Genomic DNA, 24,226 nt, shown 5'->3' with positions numbered 1-24,226 from the left:
GTCACATTACAGTCTTTATCCGCAACCTCAGGTGGAGCAGACCGTGCCCCAACAGTAAGTCATAGGTCTAAGGTCGCGGCCCAGGGTTAGGGAGTGGTCTGTCTATAGCAGGGAGCTGGTAGGGCTGCCGGGCAAGGGTGGGCTGTGGCTCTGGTGGCTGTGCTCCTGGCTGTGTGTAGGGCTGTAGCTCTGGCTGTGTCTCAGGGGCAGCAGGTCGTAGTGGCTGGGGATGTGGCTGTTCCTGGGGAGGTCGTACGGGTTCTGAGGGTACGTGGGAACCACCACACCGTTACAGCCCTGGAGAACACTCACCTTGGGTTCTAAAGGGGGGATGGAGGTATATAGATAGGGGGATGGAGGGATGGAGGGATAGAGATAGGGGGATGGAGGGATAGAGATAGGGGGATGGAGGGATATAGATAGGGGGATGGAGGGATATAGATAGGGGGATGGAGGGATATAGATAGGGGGATGGAGGGATATAGATAGGGGGATGGAGGGATATAGATAGGGGGATGGAGGGATAGAGATAGGGGGATGGAGGGATATAGATAGGGGGATGGAGGGATATAGATAGGGGGATGGAGGGATATAGATAGGGGGATGGAGGGATATAGATAGGGGGATGGAGGGATATAGATAGGGGGATGGAGGGATATAGATAGGGGGATGGAGGGATATAGATAGGGGGATGGAGGGATATAGATAGGGGGATGGAGGGATATAGATAGGGGGATGGAGGGATATAGATGGGGGATGGAGGGATGGAGGGATAGAGATAGGGGGATGGAGGGATATAGATAGGGGGATGGAGGGATAGAGATAGGGGGATGGAGGGATATAGATAGGGGGATGGAGGGATATAGATAGGGGGATGGAGAGATAGAGATGGAGGGATATAGATAGGGGATGGAGGGATAGAGATAGGGGGATGGAGAGATAGAGATAGGGGGATGGAGAGATAGAGATAGGGGGATGAAGGGATAGAGATAGGGGGATGGAGGGATATAGATAGGGGGATGGAGGGATATAGATGGGGGATGGAGGGATGGAGGGATAGAGATAGGGGGATGGAGGGATATAGATAGGGGGATGGAGGGATAGAGATAGGGGGATGGAGGGATATAGATAGGGGGATGGAGGGATATAGATAGGGGGATGGAGGGATATAGATAGGGGGATGGAGGGATATAGATAGGGGGATGGAGAGATAGAGATGGAGGGATATAGATAGGGGATGGAGGGATAGAGATAGGGGGATGGAGAGATAGAGATAGGGGGATGGAGAGATAGAGATAGGGGGATGAAGGGATAGAGATAGGGGGATGGAGGGATATAGATAGGGGGATGGAGGGATAGAGATAGGGGGATGGAGAGATAGAGATAGGGGGATGGAGAGATAGAGATAGGGGGATGAAGGGATAGAGATAGAGATAGGGGGATGGAGGGATAGAGATAGGGGGATGGAGGGATATAGATAGGGGGATGGAGGGATAGAGATGGAGGGATGGAGGGATAGAGATAGGGGGATGGAGGGATATAGATAGGGGGGTGGAGGGATATAGATAGGGGGATGGAGGGATAGAGATAGGGGGATGGAGGGATATAGATAGGGGGATGGAGGGATATAGATAGGGGGATGGAGGATAGAGATAGGGGGATGGAGGGATATAGATAGGGGGATGGAGGGATATAGATAGGGGGATGGAGGGATAGAGATAGGGGGATGGAGGGATATAGATGGAGGGATGGAGGGATGGAGGGATAGAGATAGGGGGATGGAGGGATATAGATAGGGGGATGGAGGGATAGAGATAGGGGGATGGAGGGATATAGATAGGGGGATGGAGGGATATAGATAGGGGGATGGAGGGATATAGATAGGGGGATGGAGGGATAGAGATGGAGGGATGGAGGGATGGAGGGATGGAGGGATATAGATAGGGGGATGGAGGGATATAGATAGGGGGATGGAGGGATATAGATAGGGGATGGAGGGATATAGATAGGGGGATGGAGAGATAGAGATGGAGGGATATAGATAGGGGATGGAGGGATATAGATAGGGGGATGGAGAGATAGAGATAGGGGGATGGAGAGATAGAGATAGGGGGATGAAGGGATAGAGATAGGGGGATGGAGGGATATAGATAGGGGGATGGAGGGATAGAGATAGGGGGATGGAGAGATAGAGATAGGGGGATGGAGAGATAGAGATAGGGGGATGAAGGGATAGAGATAGGGGGATGGAGGGATAGAGATAGGGGGATGGAGGGATATAGATAGGGGGATGGAGGGATAGAGATGGAGGGATGGAGGGATAGAGATAGGGGGATGGAGGGATATAGATAGGGGGATGGAGGGATATAGATAGGGGGATGGAGGGATATAGATAGGGGGATGGAGGGATATAGATAGATGGATGGAGGGATATAGATAGGGGGATGGAGGGATAGAGATGGAGGGATGGAGGGATGGAGGGATATAGATAGGGGGATGGAGGGATATAGATAGGGGGATGGAGGGATAGAGATAGGGGGATAGAGGGATGGAGGGATATAGATAGGGGGATGGAGGGATTAGGGGGATAGAGATAGGGGGATGGAGGGATATAGATAGGGGGATGGAGGGATAGAGATAGAGGGATGGAGGGATAGAGATAGGGGGTTAGAGGGATGGAGGGATATAGATAGGGGGATGGAAGGATAGAGATAGGGGGATGGAGGGATATAGATAGGGGGATGGAGGGATAGAGATAGGGGGATGGAGGGATGTAGATAGGGGGATGAAGGGATAGAGATAGGGGGATGGAGGGATGTAGATAGGGGGATGGAGGGATAGAGATAGGGGGATGGAGGGATATAGATAGGGGGATGGAGGGATAGAGATAGGGGGATGGAGGGATATAGATAGGGGGATGGAGGGATGTAGATAGGGGGATGGAGGGATAGATAGAGATAGGGGATGGAGATAGGGGGATGGAGGGATAGAGATAGGGGGGTGGAGGGATATAGATAGGGGGATGGAGGGATAGAGATAGGGGGATGGAGGGATGTAGATAGGGGGATGGAGGGATAGAGATAGGGGGATGGAGGGATGTAGATAGGGGGATGGAGGGATAGAGATAGGGGGATGGAGGGATATAGATAGGGGGGTGGAGGGATATAGATAGGGGGATGGAGGGATAGAGATAGGGGGATGGAGGGATGTAGATAGGGGGATGGAGGGATAGAGATAGGGGGATGGAGGGATGTAGATAGGGGGATGGAGGGATAGAGATAGGGGGATGGAGGGATATAGATAGGGGGATGGAGGGATAGAGATAGGGGGATGGAGGGATGTATATAGGGGGATGGAGGGATAGAGATAGGGGGATGGAGGGATATAGATAGGGGGATGGAGGGATAGAGATAGGGGGATGGAGGGATATAGATAGGGGGATGGAGGGATAGAGGGATGTAGATGGAGGGATGTAGGGATATAGATAGGGGGATGGAGGGATGTAGATAGGGGGATGGAGGGATAGAGATAGGGGATGGAGGGATATAGATAGGGGGATGGAGGGATGTAGATAGGGGGATGCAGGGATAGAGATAGGGGGATAGAGGGATGGAGGGATATAGATTTGATATAGATGTAGATAGGGCGATGGAGGGAGAAGAGAGAAAGAGAGGCTTGAACTTTTCTGACTAATCAAAGTGATCATTCAAACACTTCATACAAGTCCCCTCCACAATAACCCCCTAACCCTAACCCTAACCCTAACCCTCCACAATAACCCCCGAACCCTAACCCTCCACAATAACCCCCTAACCCTAACCCTCCACAATAACCCCCTAACCCTAACCCCCTAACCCTAACCCTCCACAATAACCCCCTAACCCTAACCCTCCACAATAACCCCCTAACCCTAACCCCCTAACCCTAACCCTCCACAATAACCCCCTAACCCTAACCCTAACCCTCCACAATAACCCCCTCAGACAGAGAGAGAGAGAACAGACAGACAACAGACAGAGACAACAGACAGAGACAACAGACTGAAACAACAGACTGAAACAACAGACATAGACAACAGACATAGAAAACAGATAGAGACAGAGACAACAGACTGAAACAACAGACTGAAACAACAGACATAGAAAACAGACTGATAACCAGTCAGTTACACAGAAAAACAAATTCCTCATGAGCTCATCTTCTCCAGAATTAAGGGGATGTCGATGACCCTACATCCCCCGTAACTCACCCAGTAGGACATCTACATAACTATATATCTATAACTCACCCAGTAGGACATCTACATTACTATATATCTATAACTCACCCAGTAGGACATCTACATTACTATATATCTATAACTCACCCAGTAGGACATCTACATTACTATATATCTATAACTCACCCACGTCATAGACGTTCTTGCTGGAGGTGTGTGTGGTGGTGGTGGTGGTGACTATAGCAGAAGAGCAGTAGGACATGTCGTGGTGGACAGGACTCTTCATCTCTACATAGCTGCTCTCTGTGTGTTTACAGGCCACGGCCTGCGGGTCATTGATGGTGGCGTAGGGGTTCTCACTGTTCAGAGAGCAGGTGCTGGACAGGGAACCCTTCATGTAGTCTGACAAAGACAAATGACACACTGAGAAGCAGGAAGACAGGAACACTTTTTTTTACCAAGGTGAAGGTATCTGTTAGCGAATGATTCTGATATCAGCAAGGACATTGTCAGCCTTTCAATGCATTCGTCATATCAACATTGGGAGACGAATACAACATGAGATTACAATTCTACCCCAGGAGGTAAGACAGGTGAAAACTCTTATCCACTGACAACCTGTAGATAAACAATTAAAAACAGAGTACAGGGTAAATCACACAGGACACAACATTCACACTATTAGTAACATATCACAGTATAAAGCATTTAAATCCAAAAGTAGTGAGTTTGTTTATGGGGTGTTGTGTTAGTTAGAGACTGGAGGAGAGGAGGAGAGGACCAGAGAGGACTGTGTTAGGTAGAGACTGGAGGAGAGGAGGAGAGAGGAGTGTGTTAGTTAGAGACTGGAGGAGAGGACCAGAGAGGAGTGTGTTAGGTAGAGACTGGAGGAGAGAACCAGAGAGGAGTGTGTGAGACCATCAGGAGGAAGGAACACACACAGAGGAGGAGATCACAGGCGTGCCCTGTGGAGAGAGAGACACAGAGGTCAAAACACACACATCAGTTCATACACAAACCAGAGTATGTGAGCGGTGGTGAGTGGTCTGAAATCCCTCTCACTGCTTACAGAGCTGTGGTGAGTGGTCTGAAATCCCTCTCACTGCTTACAGAGCGGTGGTGAGTGGTCTGAAATCCCTCTCACTGCTTACAGAGCGGTGGTGAGTGGTCTGAAATCCCTCTCACTGCTTACAGAGCGGTGGTGAGTGGTCTGAAATCCCTCTCACTGCTTACAGAGCGGTGGTGAGTGGTCTGAAATCCCTCTCACTGCTTACAGAGCGGTGTTGAGTGGTCTGAAATCCCTCTCACTGCTTACAGAGCGGTGGTGAGTGGTCTGAAATCCCTCTCACTGCTTACAGAGCGGTGGTGAGTGGTCTGAAATCCCGCTCACTGCTTACAGAGCGGTGGTGAGTGGTCTGAAATCCCTCTCACTGCTTACAGAGCGGTGTTGAGTGGCCTGAAATCCCTCTCACTGCTTACAGAGCGGTGGTGAGTGGTCTGAAATCCCTCTCACTGCTTACAGAGCGGTGGTGAGTGGTCTGAAATCCCTCTCACTGCTTACAGAGCGGTGTTGAGTGGCCTGAAATCCCTCTCACTGCTTACAGAGCGGTGGTGAGTGGTCTGAAATCCCTCTCACTGCTTACAGAGCGGTGTTGAGTGGTCTGAAATCCCTCTCACTGCTTACAGAGCGGTGGTGAGTGGTCTGAAATCCCTCTCACTGCTTACAGAGCGGTGTTGAGTGGCCTGAAATCCCTCTCACTGCTTACAGAGCGGTGGTGAGTGGTCTGAAATCCCTCTCACTGCTTACAGAGCGGTGTTGAGTGGCCTGAAATCCCTCTCACTGCTTACAGAGCGGTGGTGAGTGGTCTGAAATCCCTCTCACTGCTTACAGAGCGGTGTTGAGTGGCCTGAAATCCCTCTCACTGCTTACAGAGCGGTGGTGAGTGGTCTGAAATCCCTCTCACTGCTTACAGAGCGGTGGTGAGTGGTCTGAAATCCCGCTCACTGCTTACAGAGCGGTGGTGAGTGGTCTGAAATCCCTCTCACTGCTTACAGAGCGGTGTTGAGTGGCCTGAAATCCCTCTCACTGCTTACAGAGCGGTGGTGAGTGGTCTGAAATCCCTCTCACTGCTTACAGAGCGGTGGTGAGTGGTCTGAAATCCCTCTCACTGCTTACAGAGCAGTGTTGAGTGGCCTGAAATCCCTCTCACTGCTTACAGAGCGGTGGTGAGTGGTCTGAAATCCCTCTCACTGCTTACAGAGCAGTGTTGAGTGGTCTGAAATCCCTCTCACTGCTTACAGAGCGGTGGTGAGTGGTCTGAAATCCCTCTCACTGCTTACAGAGCGGTGTTGAGTGGCCTGAAATCCCTCTCACTGCTTACAGAGCGGTGGTGAGTGGTCTGAAATCCCTCTCACTGCTTACAGAGCGGTGTTGAGTGGCCTGAAATCCCTCTCACTGCTTACAGAGCGGTGGTGAGTGGTCTGAAATCCCTCTCACTGCTTACAGAGCGGTGTTGAGTGGCCTGAAATCCCTCTCACTGCTTACAGAGCGGTGGTGAGTGGCCTGAAATCCCTCTCACTGCTTACAGAGCGGTGTTGAGTGGTCTGAAATCCCTCTCACTGCTTACAGAGCGGTGTTGAGTGGCCTGAAATCCCTCTCACTGCTTACAGAGCGGTGGTGAGTGGTCTGAAATCCCTCTCACTGCTTACAGAGCGGTGGTGAGTGGCCTGAAATCCCTCTCACTGCTTACAGAGCGGTGGTGAGTGGTCTGAAATCCCTCTCACTGCTTACAGAGCGGTGGTGAGTGGCCTGAAATCCCTCTCACTGCTTACAGAGCGGTGGTGAGTGGTCTGAAATCCCTCTCACTGCTTACAGAGCGGTGGTGAGTGGCCTGAAATCCCTCTCACTGCTTACAGAGCGGTGGTGAGTGGTCTGAAATCCCTCTCACTGCTTACAGAGCGGTGGTGAGTGGTCTGAAATCCCTCTCACTGCTTACAGAGCGGTGGTGAGTGGTCTGAAATCCCTCTCACTGCTTACAGAGCGGTGGTGAGTGGTCTGAAATCCCTCTCACTGCTTACAGAGCGGTGTTGAGTGGTCTGAAATCCCTCTCACTGCTTACAGAGCGGTGGTGAGTGGTCTGAAATCCCTCTCACTGCTTACAGAGCGGTGTTGAGTGGTCTGAAATCCCTCTCACTGCTTACAGAGCGGTGTTGAGTGGTCTGAAATCCCTCTCACTGCTTACAGAGCGGTGTTGAGTGGTCTGAAATCCCTCTCACTGCTTACAGAGCGGTGGTGAGTGGTCTGAAATCCCGCTCACTGCTTACAGAGCGGTGTTGAGTGGCCTGAAATCCCTCTCACTGCTTACAGAGCGGTGTTGAGTGGTCTGAAATCCCTCTCACTGCTTACAGAGCGGTGGTGAGTGGTCTGAAATCCCGCTCACTGCTTACAGAGCGGTGTTGAGTGGCCTGAAATCCCTCTCACTGCATACAGAGCGGTGTTGAGTGGCCTGAAATCCCTCTCACTGCTTACAGAGCGGTGGTGAGTGGCCTGAAATCCCTCTCACTGCTTACAGAGCGGTGGTGAGTGGTCTGAAATCCCTCTCACTGCTTACAGAGCGGTGGTGAGTGGTCTGAAATCCCTCTCACTGCTTACAGAGCGGTGGTGAGTGGTCTGAAATCCCTCTCACTGCTTACAGAGCGGTGGTGAGTGGTCTGAAATCCCTCTCACTGCTTACAGGGCGGTGTTGAGTGGTCTGAAATCCCTCTCACTGCTTACAGAGCGGTGTTGAGTGGTCTGAAATCCCTCTCACTGCTTACAGAGCGGTGTTGAGTGGTCTGAAATCCCTCTCACTGCTTACAGAGCGGTGGTGAGTGGTCTGAAATCCCTCTCACTGCTTACAGAGCGGTGGTGAGTGGTCTGAAATCCCTCTCACTGCTTACAGAGCGGTGTTGAGTGGTCTGAAATCCCTCTCACTGCTTACAGAGCGGTGGTGAGTGGTCTGAAATCCCTCTCACTGCTTACAGAGCGGTGGTGAGTGGTCTGAAATCCCTCTCACTGCTTACAGAGCGGTGGTGAGTGGTCTGAAATCCCTCTCACTGCTTACAGAGCGGTGGTGAGTGGTCTGAAATCCCTCTCACTGCTTACAGAGCGGTGTTGAGTGGTCTGAAATCCCTCTCACTGCTTACAGAGCGGTGGTGAGTGGTCTGAAATCCCTCTCACTGCTTACAGAGCGGTGGTGAGTGGCCTGAAATCCCTCTCACTGCTTACAGAGCGGTGGTGAGTGGCCTGAAATCCCTCTCACTGCTTACAGAGCGGTGGTGAGTGGCCTGAAATCCCTCTCACTGCTTACAGAGCGGTGTTGAGTGGTCTGAAATCCCTCTCACTGCTTACAGAGCGGTGGTGAGTGGTCTGAAATCCCTCTCACTGCTTACAGAGCGGTGGTGAGTGGTCTGAAATCCCTCTCACTGCTTACAGAGCGGTGTTGAGTGGTCTGAAATCCCTCTCACTGCTTACAGAGCGGTGGTGAGTGGCCTGAAATCCCTCTCACTGCTTACAGAGCGGTGTTGAGTGGTCTGAAATCCCTCTCACTGCTTACAGAGCGGTGGTGAGTGGTCTGAAATCCCTCTCACTGCTTACAGAGCGGTGTTGAGTGGTCTGAAATCCCTCTCACTGCTTACAGAGCGGTGGTGAGTGGTCTGAAATCCCTCTCACTGCTTACAGAGCGGTGGTGAGTGGTCTGAAATCCCTCTCACTGCTTACAGAGCGGTGGTGAGTGGTCTGAAATCCCTCTCACTGCTTACAGAGCGGTGGTGAGTGGTCTGAAATCCCTCTCACTGCTTACAGAGCGGTGTTGAGTGGTCTGAAATCCCTCTCACTGCTTACAGAGCGGTGGTGAGTGGTCTGAAATCCCTCTCACTGCTTACAGAGCGGTGTTGAGTGGTCTGAAATCCCTCTCACTGCTTACAGAGCGGTGTTGAGTGGTCTGAAATCCCTCTCACTGCTTACAGAGCGGTGTTGAGTGGTCTGAAATCCCTCTCACTGCTTACAGAGCGGTGGTGAGTGGTCTGAAATCCCGCTCACTGCTTACAGAGCGGTGTTGAGTGGCCTGAAATCCCTCTCACTGCTTACAGAGCGGTGTTGAGTGGTCTGAAATCCCTCTCACTGCTTACAGAGCGGTGGTGAGTGGTCTGAAATCCCGCTCACTGCTTACAGAGCGGTGTTGAGTGGCCTGAAATCCCTCTCACTGCATACAGAGCGGTGTTGAGTGGCCTGAAATCCCTCTCACTGCTTACAGAGCGGTGGTGAGTGGTGAGCGGTGGTGAGTGGTCTGAAATCCCTCTCACTGCTTACAGAGCGGTGGTGAGTGGTCTGAAATCCCTCTCACTGCTTACAGAGCGGTGGTGAGTGGTCTGAAATCCCTCTCACTGCTTACAGAGCGGTGGTGAGTGGTCTGAAATCCCTCTCACTGCTTACAGAGCGGTGGTGAGTGGTCTGAAATCCCTCTCACTGCTTGGCGGTGTTGAGTGGTCTGAAATCCCTCTCACTGCTTACAGAGCGGTGGTGAGTGGTCTGAAATCCCTCTCACTGCTTACAGAGCGGTGGTGAGTGGTCTGAAATCCCTCTCACTGCTTACAGAGCGGTGGTGAGTGGTCTGAAATCCCTCTCACTGCTTACAGAGCGGTGGTGAGTGGTCTGAAATCCCTCTCACTGCTTACAGAGCGGTGGTGAGTGGTCTGAAATCCCTCTCACTGCTTACAGAGCGGTGGTGAGTGGCTGAAATCCCTCTCACTGCTTACAGAGCGGTGTGAGTGGTCTGAAATCCCTCTCACTGCTTACAGAGCGGTGGTGAGTGGTCTGAAATCCCTCTCACTGCTTACAGAGCGGTGGTGAGTGGTCTGAAATCCCTCTCACTGCTTACAGAGCGGTGGTGAGTGGTCTGAAATCCCTCTCACTGCTTACAGAGCGGTGGTGAGTGGTCTGAAATCCCTCTCACTGCTTACAGAGCGGTGTTGAGTGGTCTGAAATCCCTCTCACTGCTTACAGAGCGGTGGTGAGTGGTCTGAAATCCCTCTCACTGCTTACAGAGCGGTGGTGAGTGGTCTGAAATCCCTCTCACTGCTTACAGAGCGGTGGTGAGTGGTCTGAAATCCCTCTCACTGCTTACAGAGCGGTGGTGAGTGGTCTGAAATCCCTCTCACTGCTTACAGAGCGGTGGTGAGTGGTCTGAAATCCCTCTCACTGCTTACAGAGCGGTGGTGAGTGGTCTGAAATCCCTCTCACTGCTTACAGAGCGGTGGTGAGTGGTCTGAAATCCCTCTCACTGCTTACAGAGCGGTGTTGAGTGGTCTGAAATCCCTCTCACTGCTTACAGAGCGGTGGTGGTGGTCTGAAATCCCTCTCACTGCTTACAGAGCGGTGGTGAGTGGTCTGAAATCCCTCTCACTGCTTACAGAGCGGTGTGGTGAGTGGTCTGAAATCCCTCTCACTGCTTACAGAGCGGTGGTGAGTGGTCTGAAATCCCTCTCACTGCTTACAGAGCGGTGGTGAGTGGTCTGAAATCCCTCTCACTGCTTACAGAGCGGTGGTGAGTGGTCTGAAATCCCTCTCACTGCTTACAGAGCGGTGGTGAGTGGTCTGAAATCCCTCTCACTGCTTACAGAGCGGTGGTGAGTGGTCTGAAATCCCTCTCACTGCTTACAGAGCGGTGGTGAGTGGTCTGAAATCCCTCTCACTGCTTACAGAGCGGTGGTGAGTGGTCTGAAATCCCTCTCACTGCTTACAGAGCGGTGTTGAGTGGTCTGAAATCCCTCTCACTGCTTACAGAGCGGTGGTGAGTGGTCTGAAATCCCTCTCACTGCTTACAGAGCGGTGTGAGTGGTCTGAAATCCCTCTCACTGCTTACAGAGCGGTGGTGAGTGGTCTGAAATCCCTCTCACTGCTTACAGAGCGGTGTTGAGTGGTCTGAAATCCCTCTCACTGCTTACAGAGCGGTGGTGAGTGGTCTGAAATCCCTCTCACTGCTTACAGAGCGGTGTTGAGTGGTCTGAAATCCCTCTCACTGCTTACAGAGCGGTGGTGAGTGGTCTGAAATCCCTCTCACTGCTTACAGAGCGGTGTTGAGTGGTCTGAAATCCCTCTCACTGCTTACAGAGCGGTGGTGAGTGGTCTGAAATCCCTCTCACTGCTTACAGAGCGGTGTTGAGTGGTCTGAAATCCCTCTCACTGCTTACAGAGCGGTGCTTGAGTGGTCTGAAATCCCTCTCACTGCTTACAGAGCGGTGTTGGTGGTCTGAAATCCCTCTCACTGCTTACAGAGCGGTGTTGAGTGGTCTGAAATCCCTCTCACTGCTTACAGAGCGGTGTTGAGTGGTCTGAAATCCCTCTCACTGCTTACAGAGCGGTGTTGAGTGGTCTGAAATCCCTCTCACTGCTTACAGAGCGGTGTTGAGTGGTCTGAAATCCCTCTCACTGCTTACAGAGCGGTGTTGAGTGGTCTGAAATCCCTCTCACTGCTTACAGAGCGAAATCCCTCTCACTGTGTTGAGTGGTCTGAAATCCCTCTCACTGCTTACAGAGCGGTGGTGAGTGGTCTGAAATCCCTCTCACTGCTTACAGAGCGGTGCTTGAGTGGTCTGAAATCCCTCTCACTGCTTACAGAGCGGTGTTGGTGGTCTGAAATCCCTCTCACTGCTTACAGAGCGGTGGTGAGTGGTCTGAAATCCCTCTCACTGCTTACAGAGCGGTGGTGAGTGGTCTGAAATCCCTCTCACTGCTTACAGAGCGGTGGTGAGTGGTCTGAAATCCCTCTCACTGCTTACAGAGCGGTGGTGAGTGGTCTGAAATCCCTCTCACTGCTTACAGAGCGGTGGTGAGTGGTCTGAAATCCCTCTCACTGCTTACAGAGCGGTGGTGAGTGGCCTGAAATCCCTCTCACTGCTTACAGAGCGGTGTTGAGTGGTCTGAAATCCCTCTCACTGCTTACAGAGCGGTGTTGAGTGATCTGAAATCCCTCTCACTGCTTACAGAGCGGTGGTGAGTGGTCTGAAATCCCTCTCACTGCTTACAGAGCGGTGTTGAGTGGTCTGAAATCCCTCTCACTGCTTACAGAGCGGTGTTGAGTGGTCTGAAATCCCTCTCACTGCTTACAGAGCGGTGTTGAGTGGTCTGAAATCCCTCTCACTGCTTACAGAGCGGTGGTGAGTGGTCTGAAATCCCTCTCATTACTTTAACCAACACCCATCTATTGTTGTGACTTCCTGGACCTACCATTTAACCAACACCCATCTATTGTTGTGACTTTCTGGACCTACCATTTAACCAACACCCATCTATTGTTGTGACTTTCTGGACCTACCATTTAACCAAAACCCATCTATTGTTGTGACTTCCTGGACCTACCATTTAACCAACACCCATCTATTGTTGTGACTTCCTGGACCTACCATTTAACCAACACCCATCTATTGTTGTGACTTTCTGGACCTACCATTTAACCAACACCCATCTATTGTTGTGACTTTCTGGACCTACCATTTAACCAACACCCATCTATTGTTGTGACTTTCTGGACCTACCATTTAACCAACACCCATCTATTGTTGTGACTTTCTGGACCTACCATTTAACCAACACCCATCTATTGTTGTGACTTTCTGGACCTACCATTTAACCAACACCCATCTATTGTTGTGACTTTCTGGACCTACCATTTAACCAACACCCATCTATTGTTGTGACTTCCTGGACCTACCATTTAACCAACACCCATCTATTGTTGTGATTACAGCTGTAAGTCTCTTGGGGTAGGTCTCTATAAGTTTGGCACATCTAGCCACTGGGATTTTTGCCCATTCTTCAAGGCAAAACTACTCCAGTTCCTTCAAGTTGGATGGGTTCCGCTGGTGTACAGCAATCTTTAAGTCATACAACAGATTCTCAATTGGATTGAGGTCTGGGCGTTGACTAGGCCATTCCAAGACATTTACATGTTTCCCCTTAAACCACTCAAGTGTTGTATTAGCAATATGCTTAGGGTCATTGTCCTGCTGGAAGGTGAACCTCCTTCCCAGTCTCTTCCAAGACTGAAAAAGGTTTCCCTCAAGAATTTCCCTGTATTTAGCGCCATCCATCATGTCTCCAGTTCTGACCAGTTTCCCAGTCCCTGCCTATGAAAAACATCCTCACAGCATGATGCTGCCACCACCATGCTTCACTGTGGGGATAGTGTTCTCGGGGTGATGAGAGGTGTTGGGTTTGCGCCAAACATAGCGTTTTCCTTGATGGCCAAAAAGCTAAATTCTAGTCTCATCAGACCAGAGTACCTTCTTCCAAATGTTTGGGGAGTCTCTCATGTGCCTTTTTGGCGAACACCAAACGTGTTTGCTTATTTTTTTCTTTAAGCAATGGCTTTTTTTCTGGCCACCCTTCCGTAAAGCCCAGCTCTGTGGAGTGTACGGCTTAAAGTGGTCCTATGCACAGATACTCCAATCTCCGCTGTGGAGCTTTGCAGCTCCTTCAGGGTCATCTTTGGTCTCTTTGTTGCCTCTCTGATTAATGCCCTCCTTGCCTGGTTCATGAGTTTTGGTGGGCGGCCCAGGTTTGTTGTGGGGTTTCATAGCAGAGGGGGTGAATACTGTATGCACGCACCACTTTTCAGTTGTTTTATTTTCTTGACATTTTTCAACAAGTACATTTTTTCATTTGACTATTTTGTGTTTGTCCATTACATGAACTCCAAATAAAAATATATTTAAATTACAGGTTGTAATGCAACAACATAGGAAAAAATGCCAAGGGGGATTCTTGCTTTTGCAAGGCACTGTAGGCAGCAGCCTCTCTGAGTTAGTGATTGAGGTTTAGCAGCCTGAAGACCTTGAGATAGAAGCTGTTCTTCAGTCTCTCCGTCCCAGCTTTGATGCACCTGTACCGACCTCGCCTTCTGGATGGTAGCGGTGTGAACAGGAAGTGGCTCGGGTGGTTGTTGTCCTTGATGATCTTTTTGGCCTTCCTATGATATTGGGTGCTATAGGTGTCATGGAGGGCAGGTAGCTTGCCCCCGGTGATGTGTTGTGCAGACCTCACTTCCCTCTGGAGTGCCTTGCGGTTGAGGGCGGTGCAGTTGCCGTACCAGGCTGTGATACAGGCCAACAGGATGCTCTCAATTGTGCATCTGTAAAACTTTGGGAGGGTTTTAGGTGACAAGCCACATTTCTTCAGCTTCCTGAGGTTGAAGATGTGCTGTTGCTCCTTCTTCACCACGCTGTCTGTGTGGGTGGACCATTTCAGTTTGTCCACAATGTGTATGCCGAGGAACTTACAACTTTCCACCTTCTCCACTACTGTCCCTTTGATGTGGATAGGGGGGTGCTCCCTCTGCTGTTTCCTGAAGTCCACGATCATCTCCTTTGTTTTGTTGACGTTGGGTGAGAGGTTATTTTCCTAGCACAACACCCCCAGGGCCCTAACCTCATCCCTGTAGGCTGTCTCGTCATTGTTGGTAATCAGACCACACTCCCTCTCTTCTTTAGTTGTGGACACTACATCACCACACTCCCTCTCTTCTTTAGTAGTGGACACTACATCACCACACTCCCTCTCTTCTTTAGTAGTGGACACTACATCACCACACTCCCTCGCTTCTTTAGTAGTGGACACTACATCACCATACTCCCTCTCTTCTTTAGTTGTGGACACTACATCACCACACTCCCTCTCTTCTTTAGTAGTGGACACTATATCACCACACTCCCTCACTTCTTTAGTTGTGGACACTACATCACCACACTACATCACCACACTCCCTCTCTTCTTTAGTTGTGGACACTACATCACCACACTCCCTCTCTTCTTTAGTTGTGGACACTACATCACCACACTCCCTCTCTTCTTTAGTAGTGGACACTACATCAACACACTCCCTCTCTTCTTTAGTAGTGGACACTACATCACCACACTCCCTCGCTTCTTTAGTAGTGGACACTACATCACCATACTCCCTCTCTTCTTTAGTTGTGGACACTACATCACCACACTCCCTCTCTTCTTTAGTTGTGGACACTACATCACTACACTCCCTCTCTTCTTTAGTTGTGGACACTACATCACCACACTACATCACCACACTACATCACCACACTCCCTCTCTTCTTTAGTTGTGGACACTACATCACCACACTACAACACCACACTCCCTCTCTTCTTTAGTTGTGGACACTACATCACCACACTCCCGCTCTTCTTTAGTAGTGGACACTACATCACCATACTCCCTCTCTTCTTTAGTTGTGGACACTACATCACCACACTCCCTATCTTCTTTAGTTGTGGACACTACATCACTACACTCCCTCTCTTCTTTAGTTGTGGACACTACATCACCACACTACATCACCACACTACATCACCACACTACATCACCACACTCCCTCTCTTCTTTAGTTGAGGACACTACATCACCACACTCCCTCTCTTCTTTAGTTGTGGACACTACATCACCACACTCCCTCTCTTCTTTAGATGAGGACACTACATCACCACACTCCCTCTCTTCTTTAGTTGAGGACACTACATCACCACACTCCCTCTCTTCTTTAGTTGTGGACACTACATCACCACACTCCCTCTCTTCTTTAGTGGTGGACACTACATCACCACACTTCCCTCACTTCTTTAGTTGAGGACACTACATCACCACACTCCCTCTCTTCTTTAGTAGTGGACACTACATCACCACACTACATCACCACACTCCCTCTCTTCTTTAGTTGTGGACACTACATCATCACACTCCCTCTCTTCTTTAGTAGTGGACACTACATCACTACACTACATCACCACACTCCCTCTCTTCTTTAGTTGTGGACACTACATCATCACACTCCCTCTCTTCTTTAGTAGTGGACACTACATCACTACACTACATCACCACACTCCCTCTCTTCTTTAGTATTGGACACTACATCACTACACTACATCACCACACTCCCTCACTTCTTTAGTTGAGGACACTACATCATCACACTCCCTCTCTTCTTTAGTTGTGGACACTACATCACCACACTCCCTCTCTTCTTTAGTAGTGGACACTACATCACTACATCACCACACTCCCTCTCTTCGTTAGTAGTGGACACTACATCACCACACTCCCTCTCTTCTTTAGTTGTGGACACTACATCACCACACTCATTCTCTTGCTCTTGGTTCCTCCTCATCTTTGTAAGTGATTTTGCACCTGTGTGTTTTATCAGTTTCTTTATGAAAATATTTAGTGAACTCCATGACAGTAGCTAAAGCAAGGGGCTATAGCAGCACACAAGTAGACTATACAAATGCATGCTGGGACAGGCATGCCCTGAGCTCATGAAGAGAGCGCTGCTGGAGAGGTACTGGAGCGAAACTGGAGCGGGCGAGAAGGCCGATGATCATCGAGGTTATAGTAGGCTGTCCACTCTGGAGCACTATTCCTGTTTAACCTCTTGTCCTTCACCTGGGAACGAAACACAGACAGACTGAGGGCCCCAGCAAGAGTAGCTGCTACACACAGACAGACTGAGGGCCCCAGCAAGAGTAGCTGCTACACATAGACAGACTGAGGGCCCCAGCAAGAGTAGCTGCTACACACAGACAGACTGAGGACCACAGGAAGAGTAGCTGCTACACGTGGAACAGCTAATGAGGACCACAGGAAGAGTAGCTGCTGCACGTGGAAAAGCTAATGAGGACCACAATAAGAGTAGCTTCTACACGTGGACCAGCTAATGAGGACCACAGGAAGAGTAGCTGCTACACGTGGAACAGCTAATGAGGACCACAGGAAGAGTAGCTGCTACACGTGGAACAGCTGATGAGGTCCACAGGAAGAGTAGCTGCTACACGTGGAACAGCTAATGAGGACCACAGGAAGAGTAGCTGCTAGACGTGGAAAAGCTAATGAGGACCACAAGAAGAGTAGCTGCTACACGTGGACCAGCTAATGAGGACCACAGGAAGAGTAGCTGCTACACGTGGAACAGCTAATGAGGACCACAGGAAGAGTAGCTGCTACACGTGGAACAGCTAATGAGGACCCCAGGAAGAGTAGCTGCTACACGTGGAACAGCTAATGAGGACCACAGGAAGAGTAGCTGCTACACGTGGAACAGCTGATGAGGACCACAGGAAGAGTAGCTGCTACACGTGGAACAGCTAATGAGGACCACAGGAAGAGTAGCTGCTACACGTGGAACAGCTAATGAGGACCACAGGAAGAGTAGCTGCTACACGTGGAACATCTGATGAGGACCACAGGAAGAGTAGCTGCTACACGTGGAACAGCTAATGAGGACCCCAGGAAGAGTAGCTGCTGCACGTGGAACAGCTTATGAGGACCCCAGGAAGAGTAGCTGCTGCACGTGGAACAGCTAATGAGGACCACAGGAAGAGTAGCTGCTGAACGTGGAACAGCTAATGAGGACCACAGGAAGAGTAGCTGCTGAACGTGGAACAGCTAATGAGGACCACAGGAAGAGTAGTTGCTACACGTGGAACAACTAATGAGGACCACAGGAAGAGTAGCTGCTGAACGTGAAACAGCTAATGAGGACCACAGGAAGAGTAGCTGCTGAACGTGGAACAGCTAATGAGGACCACAGGAAGAGTAGTTGCTGTACGTGGAACAGCTGATGAGGACCACAGGAAGAGTAGCTGCTACACGTGGCACAACACACAAAGAACTGACACATGTTTCTTGGAGAATGCCAATGCACAGGTAACTGCCAGAATAAAGAAAACACTTGAGTAGATGAGGGATACAAAGTATATTGAAAGCAGGTGCTTCCACACAGGTGTGGTTCCAGAGTTAATTAAGCAATTAACATAGTAATGGTAGCTTTTATGCTTTCCCATACAATGACAATGCCCCCTACACATGTCACGAGTGGTCACTGAATGGTTGGATGAGCATGAAAAACGAAATAAACCATGTGACCTGGCCGTTTCAGTCACCAGATCTCAACCCAACTGAACACTTCTGGGAGATTGTGGAGCGGCACCTGAGACCAGCGTTTTCCAACCACCATCAACAAAACACCAAAACGATTGAATTTCTGGAGGAAGAACGATGTCACATCCCTCCGATAGAATGATGTCACATCCCTCCAATAGAACGATGTCACATCCCTCCAATAGAACGGTGTCACATCCCTCCGATAGAATGATGTCACATCCCTCCAATAGAACGATGTCATATCCCTCCAATAGAACGGTGTCACATCCCTCCAATAGAACGATGTCACATCCCTCCAATAGAATGATGTCACATCCCTCCAATAGAATGATGTCACATCCCTCCAATAGAATGATGTCACATCCCTCCGATAGAATGATGTCACATCCCTCCAATAGAATGATGTCACATCCCTCCAATAGAATGATGTCACATCCCTCCAATAGAACGATGTCACATCCCTCCAATAGAATGATGTCACATCCCTCCAATAGAGAGTTCCAGACACCTGTAGAATCTATGCCGAGGTGCATTGAAGCTGTTCTGTCTGATCGTGGTGAAAACTATTAATTTTCTTTATTTTGGCAGTTGTCTGTATGTACTCTTAGCATAAATAACGTTAACGTTCGTTGCCACCCACCTTGGCCCTTCTGGTCTTCTTGTCAGGCTTGGCGTAGTGGCCAGCGTAGGTACATGCTCCCAGAGTGTGGTAGGAGGGGTTAGTGAAACAACGACTGACGTTGCTGATGGTAGGAGAGGAGTCTAGAGAGGAGAACAAAGCCTGTACACTGATGCCCTGCTCACCACGGAAACATCAGCTTGTAGCATAGGACTCTACACACACACACACACACACTCACAGTCACATGGGCGAGCACGCAAGCAAACGCAAAAACACACAGCTCCATGGGGACATTTTCAATACAAGGTTGTTTAAAACAGAGGTTTCATCAGGAAGCTGAGTTCGCTGAGAACACAAACAGCAAGAGAGAGGAGGATCTAGCTGGAAAGAGAGTTCAGTCAGATCACCCCTGAATTTAGTTAGATCACCCCCCAATTTCAGTCAGATCACCCCCGAGGGCTGTGGAGAGGGACCACACTGCAAAGAGACAGTCCTGTAGAGAGAGTCCACACTGTAAAGAGACAGTCCTGTAGAGAGAGTCCACACTGTAAAGAGACAGTCCTGTAGAGAGAGTCCACACTGTAAAGAGACAGTCCTGTAGAGAGAGTCCACACTGTAAAGAGACAGTCCTGTAGAGAGAGTCCACACTGTAAAGAGACAGTCCTGTAGAGAGAGTCCACACTGTAAAGAGACAGTCCTGTAGAGAGAGACCACACTGACTTAGTTAACATGACTAAGTGGTAGAGTCTGGAGCGTCTCACCAGAGAGGGAGTAACCCTGACTGACTTAGTTAACATGACTAAGTGGTAGAGTCTGGAGAGTCTCACCAGAGAGGGAGTAACCCTGACTGACTTAGTTAACATGACTAAGTGGTAGAGTCTGGAGCGTCTCACCAGAGAGGGAGTAACCCTGACTGACTTAGTTAACATGACTAAGTGGTAGAGTCTGGAGCGTCTCACCAGAGAGGGAGTAACCCTGGCTGCTGATCCTCAGGGCAGGGCTGTAGGACACACTGGGCATGTGCTGCCCTCCTTTCTCTCTCTGGTGATGCCGCCACCACACCACCACCCCCAACACGCTCATGATGAAGAGGAGGAGGAAGATGATGCCCATGACAGCGCCCGCTGACTGGTGCTCTGATGCCAAGGCCGGGCTGATCTTAGTGTAAGGATTCAGCTCCTCCATCATCAGGGCAGCTGGAATAGAGAGGGGGAGGCATATTTATACAAACACTAACACAGATCACCATTAATACACACAGAAACACCAGACCTGGATCAAATACTGGAATAAACACCAGACCTGGATCAAATACTGTAATAAACACCAGACCTGGATCAACTACTGTAGTAAACACCAGACCTGGATCAAATACTGGAATAAACACCAGACCTGGATCAAATACTGTAATAAACACCAGACCTAGATCAAATACTGAAATAAACACCAGACCTGGATCAAATACTGTAGTAAACACCAGACCTGGATCAAATACTGGAATAAACACCAGACCTGGATCAAATACTGTAATAAACACCAGACCTGGATCAAATACTGTAATAAACACCAGGCCTGGATCAAATACTGTGATAAACACCAGACCTGGATCAAATACTGTAATATACACCAGACCTGGATCAAATACTGTAATAAACACCAGACCTGGATCAAATACTGTAGTAAACACCAGACCTGGATCCTTCTGTTCACCTGATTTAGAATTCCTCACAATCAAATGTAGCCTGCATTATCTACCAAGAGAATTCTCTTCGATTATAATCACAGCCGTATATATCCCCCCCCAAGCAGACACATCGATGGCTCTGAATGAACTTTATTTGACTCTTTGCAAACTGGAAACCATTTATCCGGAGGCTGCATTCATTGTAGCTGGGGATTTTAACAAAACTAATCTGAAAACAAGACTCCCTAAATTTTATCAGCATATCGATTGCGCAACCAGGGGTGGAAAGACCTTGGATCATTGTTACTCTAACTTCCGCGACGCATATAAGGCCCTGCCCCGCCCCCCTTTCGGAAAAGCTGACCACGACTCCATTTTGTTGATCCCTGCCTACAGACAGAAACTAAAACAAGAGGCTCCCACGCTGAGGTCTGTCCAACGCTGGTCCGACCAAGCTGACTCCACACTCCAAGACTGCTTCCATCACGTGGACTGGGACATGTTTCGTATTGCGTCAGACAACAACATTGACGAATATGCTGTTTCGGTGTGCGAGTTCATTAGAACGTGCGTTGAAGATGTCGTTCCCATAGCAACGATTAAAACATTCCCTAACCAGAAACCGTGGATTGATGGCAGCATTCGCGTGAAACTGAAAGCGTGAACCACTGCTTTTAATCAGGGCAAGGTGTCTGGTAACATGACCGAATACAAACAGTGCAGCTATTCCCTCCGCAAGGCTATCAAACAAGCTAAGCGTCAGTACAGAGACAAAGTAGAATCTCAATTCAACGGCTCAGACACAAGAGGCATGTGGCAGGGTCTACAGTCAATCTCGGACTACAGGAAGAAATCCAGCCCAGTCACGGACCAGGATGTCCTGCTCCCAGGCAGACTAAATATTTTTTTTGCCCGCTTTGAGGACAATACAGTGCCACTGACACGGCCTGCAACGAAAACATGCGGTCTCTCCTTCACTGCAGCCGAGGTGAGTAAGACATTTAAACATGTTAACCCTCGCAAGGCTGCAGGCCCAGACGGCATCCCCAGCCGCGCCCTCAGAGCATGCGCAGACCAGCTGGCCGGTGTGTTTACGGACATATTCAATCAATCCCTATACCAGTCTGCTGTTCCCACATGCTTCAAGAGGGCCACCATTGTTCCTGTTCCCAAGAAAGCTAAGGTAACTGAGCTAAACGACTACCGCCCCGTAGCACTCACTTCCGTCATCATGAAGTGCTTTGAGAGACTAGTCAAGGACCATATCACCTCCACCCTACCTGACACCCTAGACCCACTCCAATTTGCTTACCGCCCAAATAGGTCCACAGACGATGCAATCTCAACCACACTGCACACTGCCCTAACCCATCTGGACAAGAGGAATACCTATGTGAGAATGCTGTTCATCGACTACAGCTCGGCAAGCTCGAGACCCTGGGTCTCGACCCCGCCCTGTGCAACTGGGTACTGGACTTCCTGACGGGCCACCCCCAGGTGGTGAGGGTAGGCAACAACATCTCCCCCCCGCTGATCCTCAACACTGGGGCCCCACAAGGGTGCGTTCTGAGCCCTCTCCTGTACTCCCTGTTCACCCACGACTGCGTGGCCACGCACGCCTCCAACTCAATCATCAAGTTTGCGGACGACACAACAGTGGTAGGCTTGATTACCAACAACGATGAGACGGCCTACAGGGAGGAGGTGAGGGCCCTCGGAGTGTGGTGTCAGGAAAATAACCTCACACTCAACGTCAACAAAACTAAGGAGATGATTGTGGACTTCAGGAAACAGCAGAGGGAACACCCCCCTATCCACATCGATGGAACAGTAGTGGAGAGGGTAGCAAGTTTTAAGTTCCTCGGCATACACATCACAGACAAACTGAATTGGTCCACTCACACAGACAGCATTGTGAAGAAGGCGCAGCAGCGCCTCTTCAACCTCAGGAGGCTGAAGAAATTCGGCTTGTCACCAAAAGCACTCACAAAGTTCTACAGATGCACAATCGAGAGCATCCTGTCGGGTTGTATCACCGCCTGGTACGGCAACTGCTCCGCCCTCAACCGTAAGGCTCTCCAGAGGGTAGTGAGGTCTGCACAACGCATCACCGGGGGCAAACTACCTGCCCTCCAGGACACCTACACCACCCGATGTCACAGGAAGGCCATAAAGATCATCAAGGACATCAACCACCCGAGCCACTGCCTGTTCACCCCGCTATCATCCAGAAGGTGAGGTCAGTACAGGTGCATCAAAGCTGGGACCGAGAGACTGAAAAACAGCTTCTATCTCAAGGCCATCAGACTGTTAAACAGCCACCACTAACATTGAGTGGCTGCTGCCAACACACTGACACTGACTCAACTCCAGCCACTTTAATAATGGGAATTGATGGGAAATGATGTAAATATATCACTAGCCACTTTAAACAATGCTACCTTATATAATGTTACTTACCCTACATTATTCATCTCATATGCATACGTATATACTGTACTCTATATCATCGACTGTATTCTTATGTAATACATGTATCACTAGCCACTTTAACTATGCCACTTTGTTTACATACTCATCTCATATGTATATACTGTACTCGATACCATCTACTGTATCTTGCCTATGCTGCTCTGTACCATCACTCATTCATATATCCTTATGTACATATTCTTTATCCCCTTACACTGTGTACAAGACAGTAGTTTTGGAATTGTTAGTTAGATTACTTGTTATTACTGCATTGTCGGAACTAGAAGCACAAGCATTTTGCTACACTCGCATTAACATCTGCTAACCATGTGTATGTGACAAATAAAATTTGATTTGATTTGATTTGATTTGAAATACTGGAATAAACACCAGACCTGGATCAAATACTGTAGTAAACACCAGACCTGGATCAAATACTGTAATAAACACCAGACCTGGATCAAATACTGTAATAAACACCAGACCTGGATCAAATACTGTAATAAACACCAGACCTGGATCAAATACTGTAATAAACACCAGACCTGGATCAAATACTGGAATAAACACCAGACCTGGATCAAATACATACTGTAATAAACACCAGACCTGGATCAAATACATACTGGAATAAACACCAGACCTGGATCAAATACATACTGTAATAAACACCAGACCTGGATCAAATACTGTAATAAACACCAGACCTGGATCAAATATCGTGATAAACACCAGACCTGGATCAAATACTGTAGTAAACACCAGACCTGGATCAAATACTGTAATAAACACCAGACCTGGATCAACTACTGTAATAAACACCAGACCTGGATCAAATACTGTAATAAACACCAAACCTGGATCAAATACTGGAATAAACACCAGACCTGGATCAAATACTGTAATAAACACCAGACCTGAATCAAATACTGGAATAAACACCAGACCTGGATCAACTACTGTAATAAACACCAGACCTGGATCAAATACTGTAATAAACACCAGACCTGGATCAAATACTGTAATAAACACCAGACCTGGATCAAATACTGTAATAAACACCAGACCTGGATCAAATACTGTAATAAACACCAGACCTGGATCAAATACTGTAATAAACACCAGACCTGGATCAAATACTGTAATAAACACCAGACCTGAATCAACTACTGTAATAAACACCATAGTCCCAAAAGTGTAAACTCTGTCCACCTTGCACATCGGTCAGCAATCACACACACACA

General features: G+C 49.2%; 1 protein-coding gene across 1 annotated transcript in view; it reads right to left on the bottom strand.

Moving 5' to 3' along the window:
- Positions 1–102: 102 nt before the first annotated feature.
- The window catches only part of LOC139384621 (multiple epidermal growth factor-like domains protein 11), a 220,266-nt gene continuing 196,142 nt past the window's right edge, over positions 103–24,226 (bottom strand). Inside the window, exons 17-23 of the mRNA XM_071129439.1 lie at positions 19,779–20,022; positions 18,845–18,992; positions 16,637–16,707; positions 15,394–15,413; positions 7,950–7,986; positions 4,406–4,623; positions 103–320 (exon numbers count right to left, since the gene is read on the bottom strand). Coding sequence (XP_070985540.1) covers positions 103–320; positions 4,406–4,623; positions 7,950–7,986; positions 15,394–15,413; positions 16,637–16,707; positions 18,845–18,992; positions 19,779–20,022 — 956 coding nt within the window. The remainder of the gene's footprint in view (positions 321–4,405; positions 4,624–7,949; positions 7,987–15,393; positions 15,414–16,636; positions 16,708–18,844; positions 18,993–19,778; positions 20,023–24,226) is intronic.

Source organism: Oncorhynchus clarkii, chromosome 26, assembly GCF_045791955.1.
Source record: "Oncorhynchus clarkii lewisi isolate Uvic-CL-2024 chromosome 26, UVic_Ocla_1.0, whole genome shotgun sequence".
NCBI classification, from domain to species: Eukaryota; Metazoa; Chordata; class Actinopteri; order Salmoniformes; family Salmonidae; genus Oncorhynchus; species Oncorhynchus clarkii.
This window is presented reverse-complemented; position numbering and strand designations above follow the sequence as displayed.